This window comes from Panthera tigris, chromosome D4 (genome assembly GCF_018350195.1).
Source record: "Panthera tigris isolate Pti1 chromosome D4, P.tigris_Pti1_mat1.1, whole genome shotgun sequence".
NCBI lineage: Eukaryota > Metazoa > Chordata > Mammalia > Carnivora > Felidae > Panthera > Panthera tigris.
Genome location: NC_056672.1, coordinates 50,158,064 through 50,176,311, shown reverse-complemented (window position 1 = coordinate 50,176,311; position 18,248 = coordinate 50,158,064). Strand labels below are relative to the sequence as shown.

Below are 18,248 nucleotides of genomic sequence, written 5' to 3'. Positions count from 1 at the left end.
CGAGGGGTCTGACGAGCATGTGCCAGAAAGCAGTCCGGCTGTGCTGACACATGCAGGGTATGGGAGGGAGGGAGTCAGACACTTTATAGCTGTGTGGAGCTCAAGGCTCCAGGCTGTGGAGGAGGGAGGCAGGCAGAGATGGGAAGGAGGAGGGAGGGGCGGCTGCCAGCCAGAGAGGCCAAGACTGTGCCTCGTTGGGTTATAGGTCGCATCACTTTGAGCAGGAATCCGGTTGGGTGCATGCACTTTAATGGTCAGGAGCTAATAGTGCACCAGCGGAAGGATGGCATGGGGAGGACAGGGTAGCTCCATTGCAGAGTAAGTCGGAACGTTACAATGCCTGGAGTGTCAGAACGGGCCCTGCAGGGCTTCGAGAGAAGATCTTGAGAAATGCGGTGATGGAACGTTGTGAATCACACTCTTGCTTTCATGATGCCTGGTAAGGCAGCCTGTCTCCATCTGGAGGGTGTCCATAACCCATCTCCTGTGGTTAAGTGAGAGAGTTTTCAAAAATGTGCAGCTCTGCCTTTATGAGAACCAGTGTAAATCAAGAGACTGAATATGTTTACATAAAGTGACTTATTTTTAATGCTTGCAGGATTGGGGAAAAGAAGAGCAGTTTGATTCTTGTATCATATGAATAAATATTCTCTGTGGGTGGCAGGTCTGTGTGTTTATCTATCCATACATATGTATACATGTACTTGGGGGCGTACACATATGCACACACATTCACACACACACACACACACACACACACACAGACACACACACACACACACACCCCTCTGTTGGGGAACGCCCTCTGTGTCAGTAATGTGGGCTGCTGTTTAGGAACAGAATTAATCAAATAAATATTGTTCTTTCCTGTTTAGGGAGGTCTGGCCTGCCATGTTTCTATTTTTATTTCTTTTGGCTTATTTGCCACCCACATTCCTAAAAGAAAACAGAAAGAACGTTCTTAATTCCTGTGTGCTGGTTGGATCCCATGTATACTTTGAACCGGGAGAAATCTTAATTCTGTAGTCTGGCTGCCCTGCCTGCCTTACAAGAATTCAGACTTTGGGATGCTGACCGTGGGCTTCCCATGAATGATTCCACTGGCCACGTCCCTGTTCCCAAGGCCAGTGCTGGCTGTGTGTGCCCGCAGACTCAGATCAATGCAGCTGAAGGAAGATCTATTCAGCACAAGGCCTTGGGACATGGTGGACTGGTTGGAAAGACAGGTTTTCAAGTTCCCACATTGTCTACCCTCACTAATAGCTGTGTTACTTTGACCAAGGTTCTTAACCTCAGTTCCCTCATCTGTAAAATGAGGATAACACCACTCCCTATAGAAGACGGCTGTAAGGACTGAATGAAATAACGAATGTCCAGCATTGAGCACAGCATCTGGCATAGAAAAAGTGCAGGAAGTGATAGGTTCTATTCTGTTAGGAACACAATAGACTTTTATTGATTCACAAAGGCTCTTAACACCGTTGCCCCAACTTGTCCACTCCATCTTTTGTGACCTGACACTACTTCATTCATTCATTCACTCATTCATTCATCAAGTTAGTTATAATGTATAAAGCCTTGTTCCAAAAATAATTTTAGGTGTCTGGTGTCAGTCTCCCACTGGAATGCTTTCTCTCAGGTCCCGTTAAAGAGACACAACTATGTAAAAAAGATAGTTTTAAGAAAACATTTAAGCCCAATGCCTGATCCTTGCACAAAGTACCTGCTCTCTATTCCCTGGTCAGTTTGCCCTCCTGAACAGAAGCTCCCTGCCTACAGGACCCTGGAGAGAAACTGCATCCTCCTGGCTTCAAAAGCCCTGAGGATGAAACAAGTCCCTGGAGCAGGAGAGGTCAGGGGGAGGGTGCCACAGAGATTCTGCAAGGTGGGCTCAAGGGCTGTGGTCCTGAGACATAGCAGCTTCTCTGGGGCCTGAGGGCAGGTGGAAGCTGCCCCCCCCCCACCGCCCCTCGCCCCCCCCCTCCCCCCGCTAACCCTGTTGTTTCCACTGTCAACTCTCCAGCTTTCCCACAGGGACTGGGCTGGAAAGTAGATGGGGCATTTTGTATTTGCTTGTTTGTTTTTCTTTCCATCTTTTCTTGTTCTGGGGATTTCCCTGCAGCAGGCAGCCTCCTGGTTTTCCTGGGCTCCCCCTGGAAGAGAGACACTGCCCTCCAGAGCAGAATTGTTCTGCACCCCTGTCTGAGGGAGAGCTAGCTGCCAGGCTACATTCTTAGCAACCAGCTTTAGGGACACTGGGACCCTCCTTCTCTCTTTCCTTTCCCCGAGTCCTGGTCCCTTTCTCTGAATCTCTCTGTGTCCCATGGAGGCAGCTTGTAACCCTCACAGACCTGTAAGCAGAGCACGAAAGGGTGAACAGGAGTGTTCTGGGCAGGAGAAGGGAATGGGCTCTCCAGGTAGAAGAAGAAAGCACACAAAGATACAGAAGCAGACAGAAGCAAGGTGTGTGCAAGGCTGGAGAGAAGAACGGGGCAGATCCTGAGATATCTGGATTTATCAGGTAGGAGATGGAGATGAGTGGAAGCAAGTTTTATGCCCCTGTGGATTTTCAAGGGCACCTTTCCAGCCAGCCCCATTGATGATACCAGCAGGGATTAGAGCGCCTGCTTCTCTGGAATCATAAGGCAGCGTGGGATCGCAGGAAATTCTGAGTCCTTCAAACTGGATGATTAGGAGACAACAGCTGATGTTGATTCTTACCATGTAATGCCTTATCACCATACATACCACTTTCCTCTTCTGAATCCACAGCCCCTAGGGCCACACCTGCCCATTCCTGGAATTCTTACTCTTAGTGTCCTGGTGCCCAAGAAACTTCACTGAGTCCTTGTCCCTTGACCTCAGCCTGACCCACACAGTTTAGCTGACTTTGGTTCTCACTCTCCTCGCCCCTGGGACTTGCTTTTGCTACCAGTGGGTCAGATCTCGAGATAAAGAAATAAATAATCTGCTTGACCTCTAGTGTAGCAACATGACCTGAGAGAAATGGGTGTTGGCAGGAGCCGAGGACCCTGGAGAGGCAGGTGGACTGCAGTGGTTCTGGTGAAATCTTGGCATGGACACCAGCAGTATAGTCGTTTGGAATGGAGGAAGGAAGGGGGCAAGACCCATGACAGAAAGAATTTTCAAGATGGTTAACATTTTCAAAGCACCCACTTTTAGGGGGAAAAACATCCAATAACAAAAGAAACAAATGGATAATGTGGATACAACTTGGAGGTTTTCAAGTGTCTAAAAAATGGAATTTGTAGGATGAAAGGCACCACTGAAAGCTTTCTCTCTAACCTGACCACCACCCCTAAAAGGCCCAACTCGCTGCTGGGAATGAAATTTCTCCCCGTTAGAGGGCTCTGGTGTCAGCCACACCCTCACCCTGGAGCCAGAAATGTTGCCCCTGTACTTCAGGCTGCAGTTCAAACCCACGTTCCCAAGTCTCTCTGAGGGGAGCCTGGGGGCTGATGAGAGGCGGGGCTGGCTCTGCTCTTGGGGGAGCCTGTGAGGGGAGGGTGCGTCACTGCGGGGGCTGAGGCCGTGCTGCAGGTCGGTGGGCAAGGAGACAATTTATAAAAAGATCACCACACCTGATTGCTTTTCCTGGTGGACTCACCGTTTTTCTTTGGTGTTTTTCAGCAACCATTACCTTAACATACTGTCTTTTAAATGTGTCAGATGATGCTCCACTCCTGGAGAAGGTGAGGGCGTGTGTGTGCACACACACTCTGTTGACTGAGAAGCAATTTACTGCCCTCTTAGGGCCAAATCTAACAGTAGGTTGTCTATTCAAACTACCCCATTTTAAGCCACTGGGTTTTTAATGGTGGCTGATGGGGGGAGGGGCCGTTTATTTACATAAAGGTCATTTTCACAGTTTTCAGCCCTGTGTTCTCTCCTTACCGTGCTTCCAGCCTTCTGCACCCACCTTCCTTTCATCTCTCTGTGCTCCCCTTCTTCCTCGGACACGTCTTCATTTCCAATATTTCTTTCTCCTTCTCCTCTTATTTCTCAGAATTAGCAGAGTTGGTGAAGTGAAAACAGTAGACTTCAGAATGCTGTTGTTATGCCCTCGTATCCGAATATACTAGAAAACACTAGAAAAACCAAAGGCCCCACTGCTCTTCTTTTATTTCTCATGGCAGCGCAGTAATGGAGACAGTATGTTTGGTGTTTGTTGGCTTATTTTTGTTCTTGAGTCACACCAAACCCGGATGCAAATCCTTATTCTTCCCCTCGCTTGCTCTGTGAACTTGAGCAAGTTACCTCCATTCTCTGAGCCTCTGTCTCCTCATCTGTATGTTAGAAAACAATGTGTACTCTACAGTTTTGAAAATAAGTCCATAAAATAAATATAAATGTCTCTACCAAAGTAGGTTCTCAACACATATTTCCTACCACCACTCACTTTACGGGCCTGTAGACCTAATCATTGTTTTTCTTCATTGGATTTTAGTCTAATTAACACATATTTTTTCAGCACCTGATATGTGTCAGGCCTTGGGCACCAGGGTCCAAACAGACACAAGATACGGTTCATCTCCTCAGTGGCAACCCCGTGCAGGAACCAGGAAAGTAATAAACTATCACAGAACAATGTGAAGAGTGCTGTGGGCGCTAAGGGAAACCAGAAGAGGAGCACCGAACACTTCTTGGGGACAGGGTGAGGGAGGAGGCAAGAGAAGGTGTCCCTGAAGAGGCCACCCTGATCAAGAGCCTTGAAGGATGTTGGAGTTGGGAGAAGGGTGTTGTGGAAGAAGAGGAACAAGGGAAAGCCTATATTCAGGAAGAGTTGCTGTGAGTTCAAAAGGAGAGAAGGAGAGCTGAGGAGTGGCAGGGTGGCAGAGAGGTTGGGAGTCCAGATGAAAAAGAGCATTGAACACGAGGGTTGGGACTTACTAGTGTGAAAACCAGGGACAGCTGTTACAGCGTAGGTTAGGGGAAGCCAATAACGTGGGAGGGACTTTACCTGAAGTGCACTGAGCTAACTCTAAGACATCCTCGTTTACACAGATTCCTTCTCTCAGATAAACACCAAGCACCCAGAGCCCGCAGCCAGGGGTGCTAACCCTGCTGCTAATTATCTGTGCCACCTCAGGCAAGTCTCCACTCTCCCACCATCTGGGTTTTCAGTCTCTGAAGTGAAGGTCTGAGACAATACCCAAGAGTCCTCCTGGCTTTAACAGTAGGCTATGATTCTGTGATCATGCCACCATTTTGTAGAGCTTGTTGGTGGTGTGTTTTTGTTTGTTTGTTTTGTTTTGTTTTTTAGTGTTTACTTATTTTGAGAGGGAAACAGTGAGAAAGAGAATGCTAGCCGGAGAGGGGCAAAGAGAAAAGGAGAGAGAACCTCAAGCAGACTCTGCAGTGCTATCAGTATAGAACCATATTCCGGGCTCCATATCACAAACCTTGAGACCATGACCTGAGCCAAAATCAAGTTAGATACTTAACCGACTGATTCACTCAGGCATCCCTCAGAGCTTGTTTTAGGTTTTCTAATGCTAACTTAGTAAAATCACTATGTGAACATGACTGACACCCAGTAGATGTGAATATTTTCCCTTTATGTGAAAAATTGCTGAAATGTATGATGGTAAGTACGGTAAGCAAAGAGTCAGTTGGGCTCTGGTAGTCACAGCTGGATCAGCAATTATTTGTGTGGCCTCAATTAACTTATTTCACTTCTCTTTGCAACCATGTACTCTCTGCCCTCCACTGCCCGTTCTAAAAATGGCTACCCTGGGAGATAAGAGTAAGTTTTGACTTTTAGAGTTCATGCAAGTTTGTTCTACAGATATCAAACTCTTGTTCCAATGGCCAGGAAAGATCTCTATTTCAGTTTAAAAGTGTTTAGAACAGAAGAGCTTGAATTTCTTATGCAGAAGATATGCTGATTTCATCCACCACCCCCATTCCACACAAAAACTAGCCAAAAGTCATTTTAACTTTATTTCTAAAAGCAAATATGATTTCAATTTGGAGGTTTGGTCCACTTCTATTTTTGTTGTTGTTTTAAATTATTGGAGCTTATTTTCTTAGAAAAAAATTACATGTGTATTAAAAATATCTAAAAAATCCAGAAGATATGCAAAGGGAAAATATCAGAAATAGAAAACATGCATCATTTCCTTCACCCAGAGATAAGCTTACTCATCATGTTGGACTCCTATTTTGTTTATACTTTTCCCCAAAATAATTATATCAAACCATATATCAAAATATTTCTGATCATACATTAATATATAACAAAGTTTTAAGGGTCTTTTCAGACTCTGGCAAAAAATGAAATGATGAGTTCCAATGCTGGTAGAAAGTGACAGGTGTGTGCAAAGTGATGGGGAACCAAAGAAACCGAAGAAACTAAGGAATGCTTTCTGGGAGCTAACAGTTGAATCCTGAAGGATGTCAGTGTTTGCCAGGCACAGAAGAGCAGAAGGTATTTCTCAGATGGAAGAAAGAGCTAGAAAAACTACTAGAAACCTTGATAGATGGTGCCCTGTTGGAAATGGGAGGAGTTTGGGTTGCCTGGTGGGCGTGGTGTGTGACTGGGTCGGGGGTTCAACAGGAGGTGAACAGAGGGGGTGAGTCTGTTATAAACAGATTTGTTTGCCAAGCCATAGAGTATGGAATTTGTTCTGTTGACAGTGGGGAACCAGGGACTTTACAAAATCAAGTACTGCCTTACATTAAAGCAAATAATACTGAGTGAGCACAACCAAAACCCAGCTTTACTCTTTCCTCAAGGATGGATTTTTAAAAATCCAGGTACTTAAAAACATCTTCCTATACAAGTCAAATACAGTCTTCATGAAAATTTCTCAGGAAATTCTCATCACCTCTGCAGAAGTTTTTAAAGTACCTTTTGGAGTTCTTGAGTGGTCTGCCTTAATACACATTGCATATAGATGACTCCTACAATGGCAAATTCATTCCTAAAGAAGTCTGGGCAAATGTTGTTTAGGCCACTCTCTGTGATAGCAGGGAATGTGTTTGGTTCTGCTAGATGACTTCAGGAGGGCTTTGATGGTGACGAAAGCTATGGAACCCAATATTTGGCTGGTTTTTGGTTGGGGGGTGGTTTCCGGCAAGAACCAGTTGTTTCTTAACCAGCTCATTTGCTCCACCCAGTGGGGAAGTGCTAGAATACAGCTTTGAAGGGTGGATCTAACTGAGATAGATGTTCTTTCTCAGGGATGGATCTGGAACTTCCTGGTCTGTTATTTCAATCATTCTTTCCCTATAAAAATGTTAGGAGACATCCCCATAAACAGTTTTTCGCCTTCATTTTGGGGTCAAGAAAGCATTTGCAGTAAGGAAAGTCCTGGCTTTTCATAGACTAATGGCTTTAGATAAGTCCCATATCCTCTATCAAAGCGTTCCCGTGTGTGTGTGTGTGTGTGTATGTGTGTATGTGTGTAATTCTTCCATATTTCTAGTGTGTATGGCATTTTAGTGGCATCATTGTTTTTTATTATTTAGCCAGTGCACCTGTAATTGGCATCAGTCCAGGTAATGAAAAAAATATCTTTGACCTTTTGAAAATCCAAGAATGACTGCAACCATTTGCAATTAATATCTATCAATTAGTATATGTCAGTATCATCTGAATGCATCTTCATAAGGAATTCTCAGATGCTTTAAACCACAAATCACATGGTGTAGTGCAAAGAGCTGGCCTTTCCACTCAAGTAGACCTGAGTTTAAGTCCTACCCCTGCCACTTTCTGTGTGACTTTGAGAAGTTACTGTCTGTCTCTGAGCCTGTGTCAATGAGCATGGCAAATCTTATTTCACAGGGCTAGTGTAAGAGTTATGGGATGTAATGACTGCAGGGTCAGTGGGACGAGGGGATTGCTGACCTTTGTTTGATGGAAGGCTCTGCGCTTACTTGTTCGGCTTGAGTGAATCACTTCTGCTTAGAGGCCTGGATTCCTCATCTGTCAAATGGGCCAGAGTTCCTTCTCTTAGGGTTTTACAGATGCAATGACATAACACCTCCTCCATCCCCACCAAGCATCTGGCACCTCACAGGTGCTTAACAAATGCTAGTTCCTTTCTTTCCAAAAATATTAACCCACTGAAGATACCTGCAGAATTAGTTATAAGGCCAAATTGTGTTCATCCCATGATCTCTCCCCCGCCACCTGTCTCTCTTGCTAGCTCAGATACTCACACAGGTGCACACTGTGCATTCCCACCTTATTTTTTCCATCTTTGTCATCGGAAGTTAACCAAAAGTCCAAGAACTTTTGGAGGCTTAACAAAGGAGCAGCAAATTCATTTTAAGATTGTTGTCATTTATTACCATTCCTCACACCAAGTACATGAGTCCTTATTTGAGCAGTTGTGCATTTTTCTGTGTCCCCACCCCACTGTCCCATCCTGGCCCGACCCCTCTGCTCCAGCCACGGTACCACCAGACCATAGAGGTCATCACCTCGGCCACTCTTCCCACCCCCCTTCAGATCTCCAGCCCCTTCTCCCTGCCTCACTCATCAGACTCCTTTAAATTGTGGGGTCCACCCACTGCACCTGGGTGGCTCAGTCAGTCAAGTGTCTGACTTCGGCTCAGGTCATGATCTCGCAGTTTGTGGGTTCGAGCCCTGCGTCGGGCTCTGTGCTGACAGCTCGGAGCCTGGAGCCTGCTTCAGATTCTGTGTCTCCCTCTCTCTCTGCCCCTCCACCACTCACGCTCTGTCTCTCAAAAATAAATAAACATTAAAATAAATAAATAAATTTGAGGGCCCACCTAAATGGGTATATTATCAGAGAAGTTTCTTCAAGCCTCTTCTTGCCCTGACAGGAAGTGATTGTTGCTATGTGTGTATTTCTGAAGAGAAGGGAATTAATGTATATTGAGTCTGGTCATATCTTAATACTTTTACCCTTCCCAGTCACCTTGTCAGGTAGGTATCACTGTTCCATTTTATAGCTGAGGAGACTGAGGGCCCATCCATTGCTTCATTAAACAAATACGTATTGAATATCAGTTGCCAACACAGGGAATAGAGCAGCCCCTTCCTTTGTGGATCTTCCAGGATCTGACAGGGGATGAATCCAAGAGGCAGGAGAGAAACAAATGATAGACTATTCCAGTTGTGAAGAGGGTGCCATGAAAAGCAGAGAATGGGGAAATGCCCTATCTCAGAGCTTAGGGAGGGTGTCCCTAAAGAAAAGGTATTTCTGCTAAGACCTAAAGACTCAGGGAGATCACACAGGTAGATAGTAAGGACAGAAGTGAGCTCTAATGTGGGTGGAATTTGGTGCCACCATGCCTCATGGCCTTTCCTCCTCTAAATATTTGCATTCATGTCATTGTATTTTAGCTTGTGATCTATATTTCTTTCTCTCTGAAAGATCATAGCTCCTTGCGAACAACAACCTCATCTCCCAGGCACATGGTGCATAACACAAGTCATGAGCATAAGGAATTGGTCATTTAGTGTTTTAATACATGTATCTGTATGTGATTGCTTGTCTTTAATAATATTACAAGGATGCAAAAGTACCTAGAATATGCCATGTATATCCCGTCATTTCTTTAACCAACACATTGGTGTGGTTTTCTAATAGAATCTCTAAGCCCCTGGGCACTCCTGGTCCCAAACTCCTTTTACTCAGATGTTTTCTGTTTTATAAGCTGGGGTGATCCGGGGTCAGCACGTGAGAGAGGTAGCAGCTGGCATCAGCTGTGCAATAGGTGAAACTTGAAAGCAGCTCATTCATTTACATAAAGTGGTGTAAAATGTGTCCTCCCAAATGCTGCAGGGTGTAAGGTTCATTACCAGCCTGTCCAGGCCATTCTTGGAGATGAAAGTGAAGTGACTGCCCTGTGCCAGGCACTGTGTTAGGGCAGGGGATACAAGATGCATAGACGTTGGTGATGCCATGAATGTTTCTTTTCTTGACACACAGTGGCTCACAGTGGAGTAGGGCCCACAGAATGCCCACAGCACATGCATACACACTGATGTGCAGACCAGCTCATTGCATGCAAGACTCCAGGCTGGCACAGGTGAAGGAGTGGTTAACGCCACAGAGGCTGGGGCAGAAGTCTCAGAAGGTCTCCCAGGCATCTTGAAACTCATCATGCCTGAGTTGGGAAAATGAGTGGCCGTTAGCGAGGTACAGAGGGCAGGCTGTGGTAGGAGCAGGGCACAGGCAAGGGTCTCTCCGATGCAGAGGCGAGATGCAGCAGCCCGGAGACAGAGAGCAGATGGCACATTAGGGATGTGCAAATGCTCACAAGAACCAGCAGGTGATGGAGATGAGTGAAAGGCCAGGTGGTTGCATGTCAGACACATTGGTATATTCTTCATGCCCATTAAAAAAAAATCCTCCCTCCCACTTTTCTTCCTTCACTTATACCCTCTTATGCTATCCTTCATTTTTCCATCTTTGACTGAAACTTAGGTAAAAAGAAATTGTTCTCTCCTATTAGAAAAGTAGCAGCCTAAATCCAATGATCAAATCAATCAGGAATGATACTTGGCTCCTCCTGGGGAGACAACTGGGAGTGGTGGGGACTGGGGCCAACTGGAGACCATATTCTCCATCTGAGGAGGACAGCCCTTCTTCAACCTCAACTGTCCAGTGGCTCCAGATATTGCAGTTAAAAAAAAAAAGTGAGCTACCTAGAGTTTTGGCAAGTTAGCCTATATATATATATATACATATATATATATATATATATATATATATATATATATATATATATATACTTTGATTAAAACAAGGACAGGGGCGCCTGGATGGGTCACTTGGTTGAGCTCAGGTCATTATCTCATAGCTCATGAATTTGGGCCCCGCGTCAGGCTCTGTGCTGACAGCTCAGAGCCTGGAGCCTGCTTCGGATTCTGTGTCTCCCTCTCTCTCTGCCCCTAACCCACTTGCATTCTGTCTTTCTCTCAAAAATAAATAAACATTAAAAAAAATTAAAAAAAAAAAACAAAGACAAAAAACAAAACCCAAACCTGCAGGCCAAATGGAACACATTCATTCACATGCTGAGCCTTGTCCATGGGCCATGTTTGCAATTTCTTGTTTAAAGACTCCGGAGATAGTGAGGGCTTTCTTTTTAGAATCCTTCAACATGTCACTGCTTCTAGTCACTCCTAACCATCCTTCTCTCCCTGCTTTCCAGAAAGAGATGACGAGCAGGATGTGTCACTAACGCCCCATCTCCCCTTTGGAAGACTGAGGAAAGCTCTTCCCTCCTGGAGCCCTGCACCAGCAGGAGGGAGACCTCCCCTGGCCGAACAGGCACCTGCTTCCAGGAGCAGGCAAGGTGGAGACAAGCAGTGATTCCTGAGAGACGTTCCCTACTCACCCCGTGTGCTCTTAACCCTCTGAGTGCTGCTAGCCACGACCTGTGGACCTGTCTGACCACAGTGTGCAGGAAGGACTGCCCCCTCTCCCTTCTGGCTCTCAAGTGCCCCGAGGAAGCCTCTGCACTTACGTGCGCGTCGCAGTCTGCCTGTGACCTGCCGCCTAAGCTTTACTGGAATTCAGGTTTTGAGACTGAGACACTTACTTGTACTTCCCCACTCCTGTCTTGTCAACTGGCCGACTTTTCTGTACCGTGTCTTCTAAATCCCGGGTGAATTTTGGAACTCTGGATGAGCAGCAAGTTTGTCTATAACAAGTCTTCCTTTCAGGTCTTTGAAAGCTTCCACCCTGATCTGATTCTGTGGTTTAACTTCATGCAGGACCACGGAGCCTTGAAGACGTCTGAGACCCCCACCCTTCAGCCTCAGCGAGAATTCCCTACTCGGCAGTTTTATCAGGGACCACCCATGACCCCAGACAAACCTTAACTATGGGGAAGAGTCTGGCTGTTAGGATAAAGCTGACTGGTTACCAGTTAACTCTGAATAGAATGTGTTTTTTTTTTATAGCCACACCATTCCTTGTCTCTTCTATTCAAAATTTTTTTCCTGTTTCCAAGAAGAGAGGAATAAAAGGAAGTTATAAATGACCAAGAATGACCAGCAAAAGCTCTGAGCCAGATTAGTGCAGTGTTTGTTCTTGAGCAAAGGGTAGGGAGTTCTGGCTGTCTCTACATAATACTGAAGTTTCGGTGGAAAAAAACAAAACAAAACAAAATAAAACAAGTGCCATTGGCTATTTGGTACACATAGCTCAAACACCCAGCTCATTGGTTTGTCGCCTTCCCAGCTGGCCCTCTGAGCTCCTACATCCAGCCCGTGTTTTCTTTCTCTTCCTCTGCACTCCCCCTCCTTGGCCATATTATATTATGGCAAGAATTAATTTCTGCCCCTATGATTGTGCCACAGTTGCCAAGGCAACTGTGTAACTGGAGCTAACTTCCTTCTTCCATTCCTTCCCAGTTTTCCTATTCCAGTAAACAGAATAACGCATTCTGTGCTACGTCCTGCCTTTTGAAACCCAAGTGAGTCTTAGCTGAAGAAATGTTGCCTTCTCTGCTTCATTCATGAAACTGGTGGTAGTCCTGAGAGCCTGTGATTGGAGGGTGATAATAATCTGGCGATCCTTGGAATCTGACAAAATAGCAGTTGGTGGAGGGAAGTAGATAAGAATGTATTAGTATATTTTAATGTAACACCAATTAAAGAATAACTAAAAAACTCTGATTTCGTTTCATTGGATGTAATGTGTTAAAGCCGTTTGTGGCTGCCACAGGAGCCTAGAGAGCATGAAATCTTTCTTTGTCCAGAGAAAGGGCTGACTGTCTGGACCCTGTGGCACTCTGCCCTCACCCAGCAAACTGACCTTTGCTTCCGATCTTGTCAGAGTTATCTCATGGAATCCAAATGCTGCTACCTCTTTCCATATTGTTGTGCTCTGGTCAACAACAAACAGACCCCCTCCCCTTTTTTTGGCTTCCTAAGTAATTCTGAGAGGACAAGATCGGCAAAGATTCTTCTGGGCATTTTTGGCTGAAAGAATATGACTGTCCTAAGGATCCAGAAAACAGAGAAATAAGAACCCCCATTCCCAACCTATGCAATACACTGTAAAGTACTTCATGGGAGTGTTCTGGCAGAGAGACAAGAGAAATGACAACGAAGCCCACGCCCTAGGAGGAACCCCGAAGGTCTGCCATCATGGAAAACCACAGGATTTTTGCATTAAGAAGTTGACTATGTTCCTGCATTTCAGCAACGCCTAATCAAGCAGGATACTGGACTCTGAAGACATTTATTATTAATTCTTTTTAAAGCTACTTCCTATTAACTGTGTGTGCATATGAAATTTCCATTCCATTTTTAAAAAGTATTTTTTAAACTTCTTGGCACAATTTCCTCCTGGTTATGTTTCTAATTGCATTAATCAACTCCTCTAGGATAAGTTCTGGCAAACCACTCCTATTTTTTAATTACTGAGTATTCCTTACTCCTGCAGAACTTTGGCCAATTCTAAAGAAAATTATCACAACAGTTTTTATCTCTTTGACCTGACTACATCCTAAGTACATCTTATTGCAACCAGGGGATCTGAGCCTCACATTCTGCTTCTGCCTCCTAACTTGATGGGCTCTCTTTCATTTCACACCATTTTTTTTTAGTTGGATACATGTATCCACTGCCTTTTTTTATTTTGAGAAATTTTAAAGTGGAAATTTCAAAGAGTCAAGATTACAGTGAATATCCACACCCCTTCATGTATGCACATCAGTTGTTAACATTCTTTAATTGTTGACAGTTTCCATACATTTTCTTTCTTTCTCTGTAAATACACATTCTGATTGCCGAACCATTTCAAAATATGTTGCAGACATCATAAAACTTTAAATACGTTATCATTTGTCCCCAAAATGTTTATAGCTTCTTTTGTTTATTTATCCAGGATCCATTTACAAATCACATGTGGCATTTGTTGTTGTTCTCTTTCGTTAGTGGGTTAGAGTTCTTGTCTTGTGTGTGTGTGTGTGTGTGTGTGTGTGTGTGTGTGTGTGGTATGGTGGTGGTGGTTGTGGTGTGTGTGTGTCATGACACTGACATTTTTTTGTAGAATGTTCCACAATCTGGAATTTTTTTTCTGATTATTTCCTCTTATTAGACTCAGTTAAACATTTTTTTATTTTAGCAAGAACATTACACAAGTGATGTTTTGTTCCTGTTGCATTTATCAGGAAACATATGACCAGTTGTCTCTTCATGATATTAAACTTGACCAATGGGTTCAGGCGTTGTCTGCCTGATCCATTCATTATAAAGGTACTTAATCCATTAAGAAGCTCTGAAATTCAACACGCACCCATTTTATAGTTTGAGACTGGGCAAATGTGGCTTCCTTTCTTAATTTTCTCAAAGAGGTCCACGATCTCCAAAAGATTATAACCCTTGCAGTTCAATGATACAGCAATGACAAAGGCTTCATAACTTCCCCCTTAACAGAGGGAAGGGGAAGTAATAACAGCACTAGATTGGTATGCTGGCTAATGAGAATCTGTATGGTCCCTGTAGCCAGAGTTGAAATATATAACTTTTTTTTTTTTTTTTTTGCTCCCATCCTCAATGACTTCCCATTCAGACCCATGGTTTATTTTAGAGAGTGTGTGTTCTCATTAAAGGTGATTTCTCTCAAAATTGTGAGGAGTGTTTTAGGGGTGGGGGAGAAATCTTAGATATTACAGTGCGTTGTGGCCCTTCAAAGGGCCATAGTACATAAACAGATATAAAGCGTATATGTGGTATTAAACTTTCATGGGCATGATTAAGAATAAACTGTCCTAAAAGGCTCCTTAAGAGGATGATAATGAAAAAAAAAAAATACATGAAGAAATACTCATCTAGAGTCATATCCTGCTTCTTAGGTTGTTAACTCTCTCTTAGAGTGTTTTCCCATTTCTGAGGGCTAGGATCAGTGGAAGCAACTTCAAGAGATTTCTTCATCCATCCCTTCTACCCTCCCAAATGCTATCAGTAACCTTCCCGGTGAAAACCCCATTCTCCTCTCGAAGACCTTCAAGCATAGACGTTCTACAACATCCTTTGGTGTGTCCCCACTGAACACTTCACAACACCTGAAATCCTTCCATCTGACCTGAACCAAACTATTATCTTTGGGTTTCAGCACACCTTTCCTAGTGTCTCACATTAAGGAAAACACAAAGATTAGGATAAGAAGAAGCATAAGCAATGAGAGCCTTATTTGCATATCCACGAAGTATTTGAAGACTGTTACCAATGGCCTTCGGCTTCCTTTCCCTTCAGCTCTCTCAGGGGCAGAATTCTCACGGAAACCCTGGTGCCCAGTTGCTAACATTTCTGCACCTCAACTTGAACCCTTCCCCAAGCTTTCCATGTCACTGTGCATTATGGATATAGCCAGCAGTGAACGTGTAAGAAATTACCACATGCTTCCTCCAAACTCTATTGTCTCTTTGCTAAGTCCTGACTTGCTTGTTAATCCATTTGTGAGCATATCTCCATTATAGTCAACCATTTTGGTTTATCTTCCTGAGTTTCCTTCCTTTCTACCTTTGATATTCCTCAGCAGATGACAGTTTTGTTTTAACCGCTTCTTTAATTGGCAAAGCACTGAGACTTGGATGGAGGGCCTCTTGTATTTTTGTGGTGAATTAGGCCAAGTCATCATCTGGTCGTTGATGGAAGCACATCATTCCCTGTGGTCTCTGACCTTCCATCGCTCCTGTATCCCACGGGTATCACACTGTGAGTGAAAGAAATATCATGGGACAAGAACAGCCATATCTTCAAGGAATATGTACAAAGGCAAAATCATGAAAAGGAGTCAGTCGTGACACCTGGATACACCAGGTGTTGTTGTTTGTGCTTGGAGCATTTTGGTCCATGATAAAATCGGTGATTCTCTCCTAGAAGTAGCCAAACAGTGTTTTGGAAATAGAAAGGTCCCCCCACCCCCGCTTTAAAAAATATTTCAACAACAACAAAAACTTAGGTTATTTCCCTCTGGGCAGTTATTCTGGGTGAGAAGTTTCTGATGACTAAATAAGGATTTTTATAACTTTTAGAGGGAAGCGTCCATTTCTAATCTGAAAGTTAAGCTATTTTACTAGCTTTTAGTGTTCTAATGTCAAGGTTTTCCAGTATCTTTTCTAATTGTATCAGAAAAAAAAAATGTTTACTATATTTTAGTTCCATTTGAGATTAAATTAAGGGTTTGACTCTAAGAACAAACTAACACAATTATATCAATTAGGAAAGCAAGAGGAAATGAAAGGGTATTTATGGAATCAGTTCATGTGAGCTTAGGAATTCAAATGTCACAAATAAAAGACATGTAACCATCATCTAGTCTGTCTTTTTTGTGTGTGCTTAATTAATTTCTTTAACCAAAAATGTTTTTCATTTTGCAGCAATCCTGGAACAGGTAAATGAAATGGAACCTTAACTCTACAAAAAGTAATTCAAAGTGTATTTATTTTAGAACACACATACATGTATTTGTATTTTAGCAGAAGTTCCTTTATACTCTTCAGATTTTCCCAGGAGGGTATGTCATGCATATGGTTTAGATTCATGTCGTGCATCTTTTTTCTTGTGGTAGAATTCAATATTAAATTTGATGACAATATGGCATATAAATATAATAAACCTTGACTATAGAAATAGCTCATCAATCAGATTAAATAAACCTGAGTTTTAACCTCAGGTTTGCCACTGCCTTCCTTGTGTGACCTTGAATATTATATTCAACTGTTCTTTGTCTCAGGTTTTAGAACTGCAACTGCTCATGGATTTGTTCCTATTTAACTTACAATTGTTTTGCAAAGTAATATAATATAAAAATATTAACATATTTGGAAAACAAATACATAAATTCTGTGTATTTTTATAGTATTAGTACATTTACAGCCACTTTAGAATAATTGTAAATGCCTCGTGTAATAGCCACCGTAGCTAATAGCAACAATCAAATACTATGTCTGACAAAAGCTATTTGTGATGAGGTAATTTCTAGTGAGGAATGAGACTTCTGGTACCCCAGCACAAATACAAAGGGTTCCTCTACTTCACTTCCACTGTTTGAAATGTACACCGAGATGTGACAGAGAGGCAGACTGTAGACTGAATTTAGTCTGCAGGCATGTTTTGTTAGACTAACACAGTTTTGTTTTTCTTTCTTTTTTTAATGCTTATTTATTTTTGAGAGAGAGAAAGAGAGTGCGTGTGCACATACAAGTGGAGAAGGGGCAGAGAGAGAGGGAGAGACACAGAATCTAAAGCAGGCTTCAGGCTCCGAGCTGTCAGGCCAGAGCCCAATGCAGGGCTCGAACTCATGAACTGCGAGATCATGACCTGAGCCGAAGTCAGATGCTTAACCAACTGAGCCACCCAGGTGCCCCTGTTTTCCTTTTTCTAACTAGCTGCCAACAGTTTAAAGTTGAGAAATTTGACACCTAAAAATCAGAATGCCTGTCTCCTCTTACAAAATCAGATCTGGCAACACCAGACTTTTGTTTTTGTGTGGCAGGACTGGCTGGGAAGTGGCTCACCCATTGTAATGGGGTACGTTCTCTTTGATTCACGCATGTCCTCACCACTCACAGTGGTGTCCCAGACACGTGGCTGGCTGTCAGTTACCATCGTCCTCTTCCTCTGGTAGGCTTCCCTTGCTCATTTTTCCTGCCGTTCCCCTGAAGGCATTTCAGGTCATAGCTCCTGCTCCACCATGTCTGGAGAGGCCACTGAGGAAACCGCGATTCTAATCTTCAAGCTGTCCCTACGCACACTATCTGCTATATCATTATGTTCTTTCTTGTAACCTACATTGTATTGATGATAATGAATGGAAAACTCTTCTAGAACATAATACATTCAGATGAGATGCCTTCAGTCCCTCCACCCAACAACAGCAAAAATTGATACTCCCGTGAACTGTAAGCCAATCACTGAATCTATCCAACCTTTCAATGATTGTACATTCTTAAACTTCAACTGTGCTCCCAAGCAAACGTCATTGCTACTTTGACCATAATGATAAAGAAGTGTCCTTGAAAACAATGGTAGTGTCATTTATCACAACTCTATATTTTATCCCATTTTTCTGTTTCATTGTGAGGTAGATTTCATCAGAACTCCATGTGTTAACAGAAACTTCTCATTGTTTTAATGCAGCTTTCATCATCTGAGTTTTCATGAACACAGAAACCAAGCACAAATTGCCAGTACTTAATAAATTAAAAACTAAATGAGGAAATGCAGTTCAAACTAAATAAACTTTGATTGAGTTTGTAACTATTAGTGCACACTAGATTAAGGG

At 43.3% G+C, this 18,248-nt stretch overlaps 1 protein-coding gene across 2 annotated transcripts in view; it reads left to right on the top strand.

Moving 5' to 3' along the window:
* Positions 1 to 12,628, top strand: part of MOB3B (MOB kinase activator 3B) — a 198,540-nt gene extending 185,912 nt beyond the window's left edge. For both annotated transcript variants that reach the window (XM_042964048.1, XM_042964047.1), the window contains one exon: positions 11,158 to 12,628. In XM_042964048.1, the coding sequence (XP_042819982.1) occupies positions 11,158 to 11,318 (161 nt within the window). In that variant the 3' untranslated portion in view covers positions 11,319 to 12,628. The remainder of the gene's footprint in view (positions 1 to 11,157) is intronic.
* The last annotated feature ends 5,620 nt before the right edge of the window (positions 12,629 to 18,248 follow it).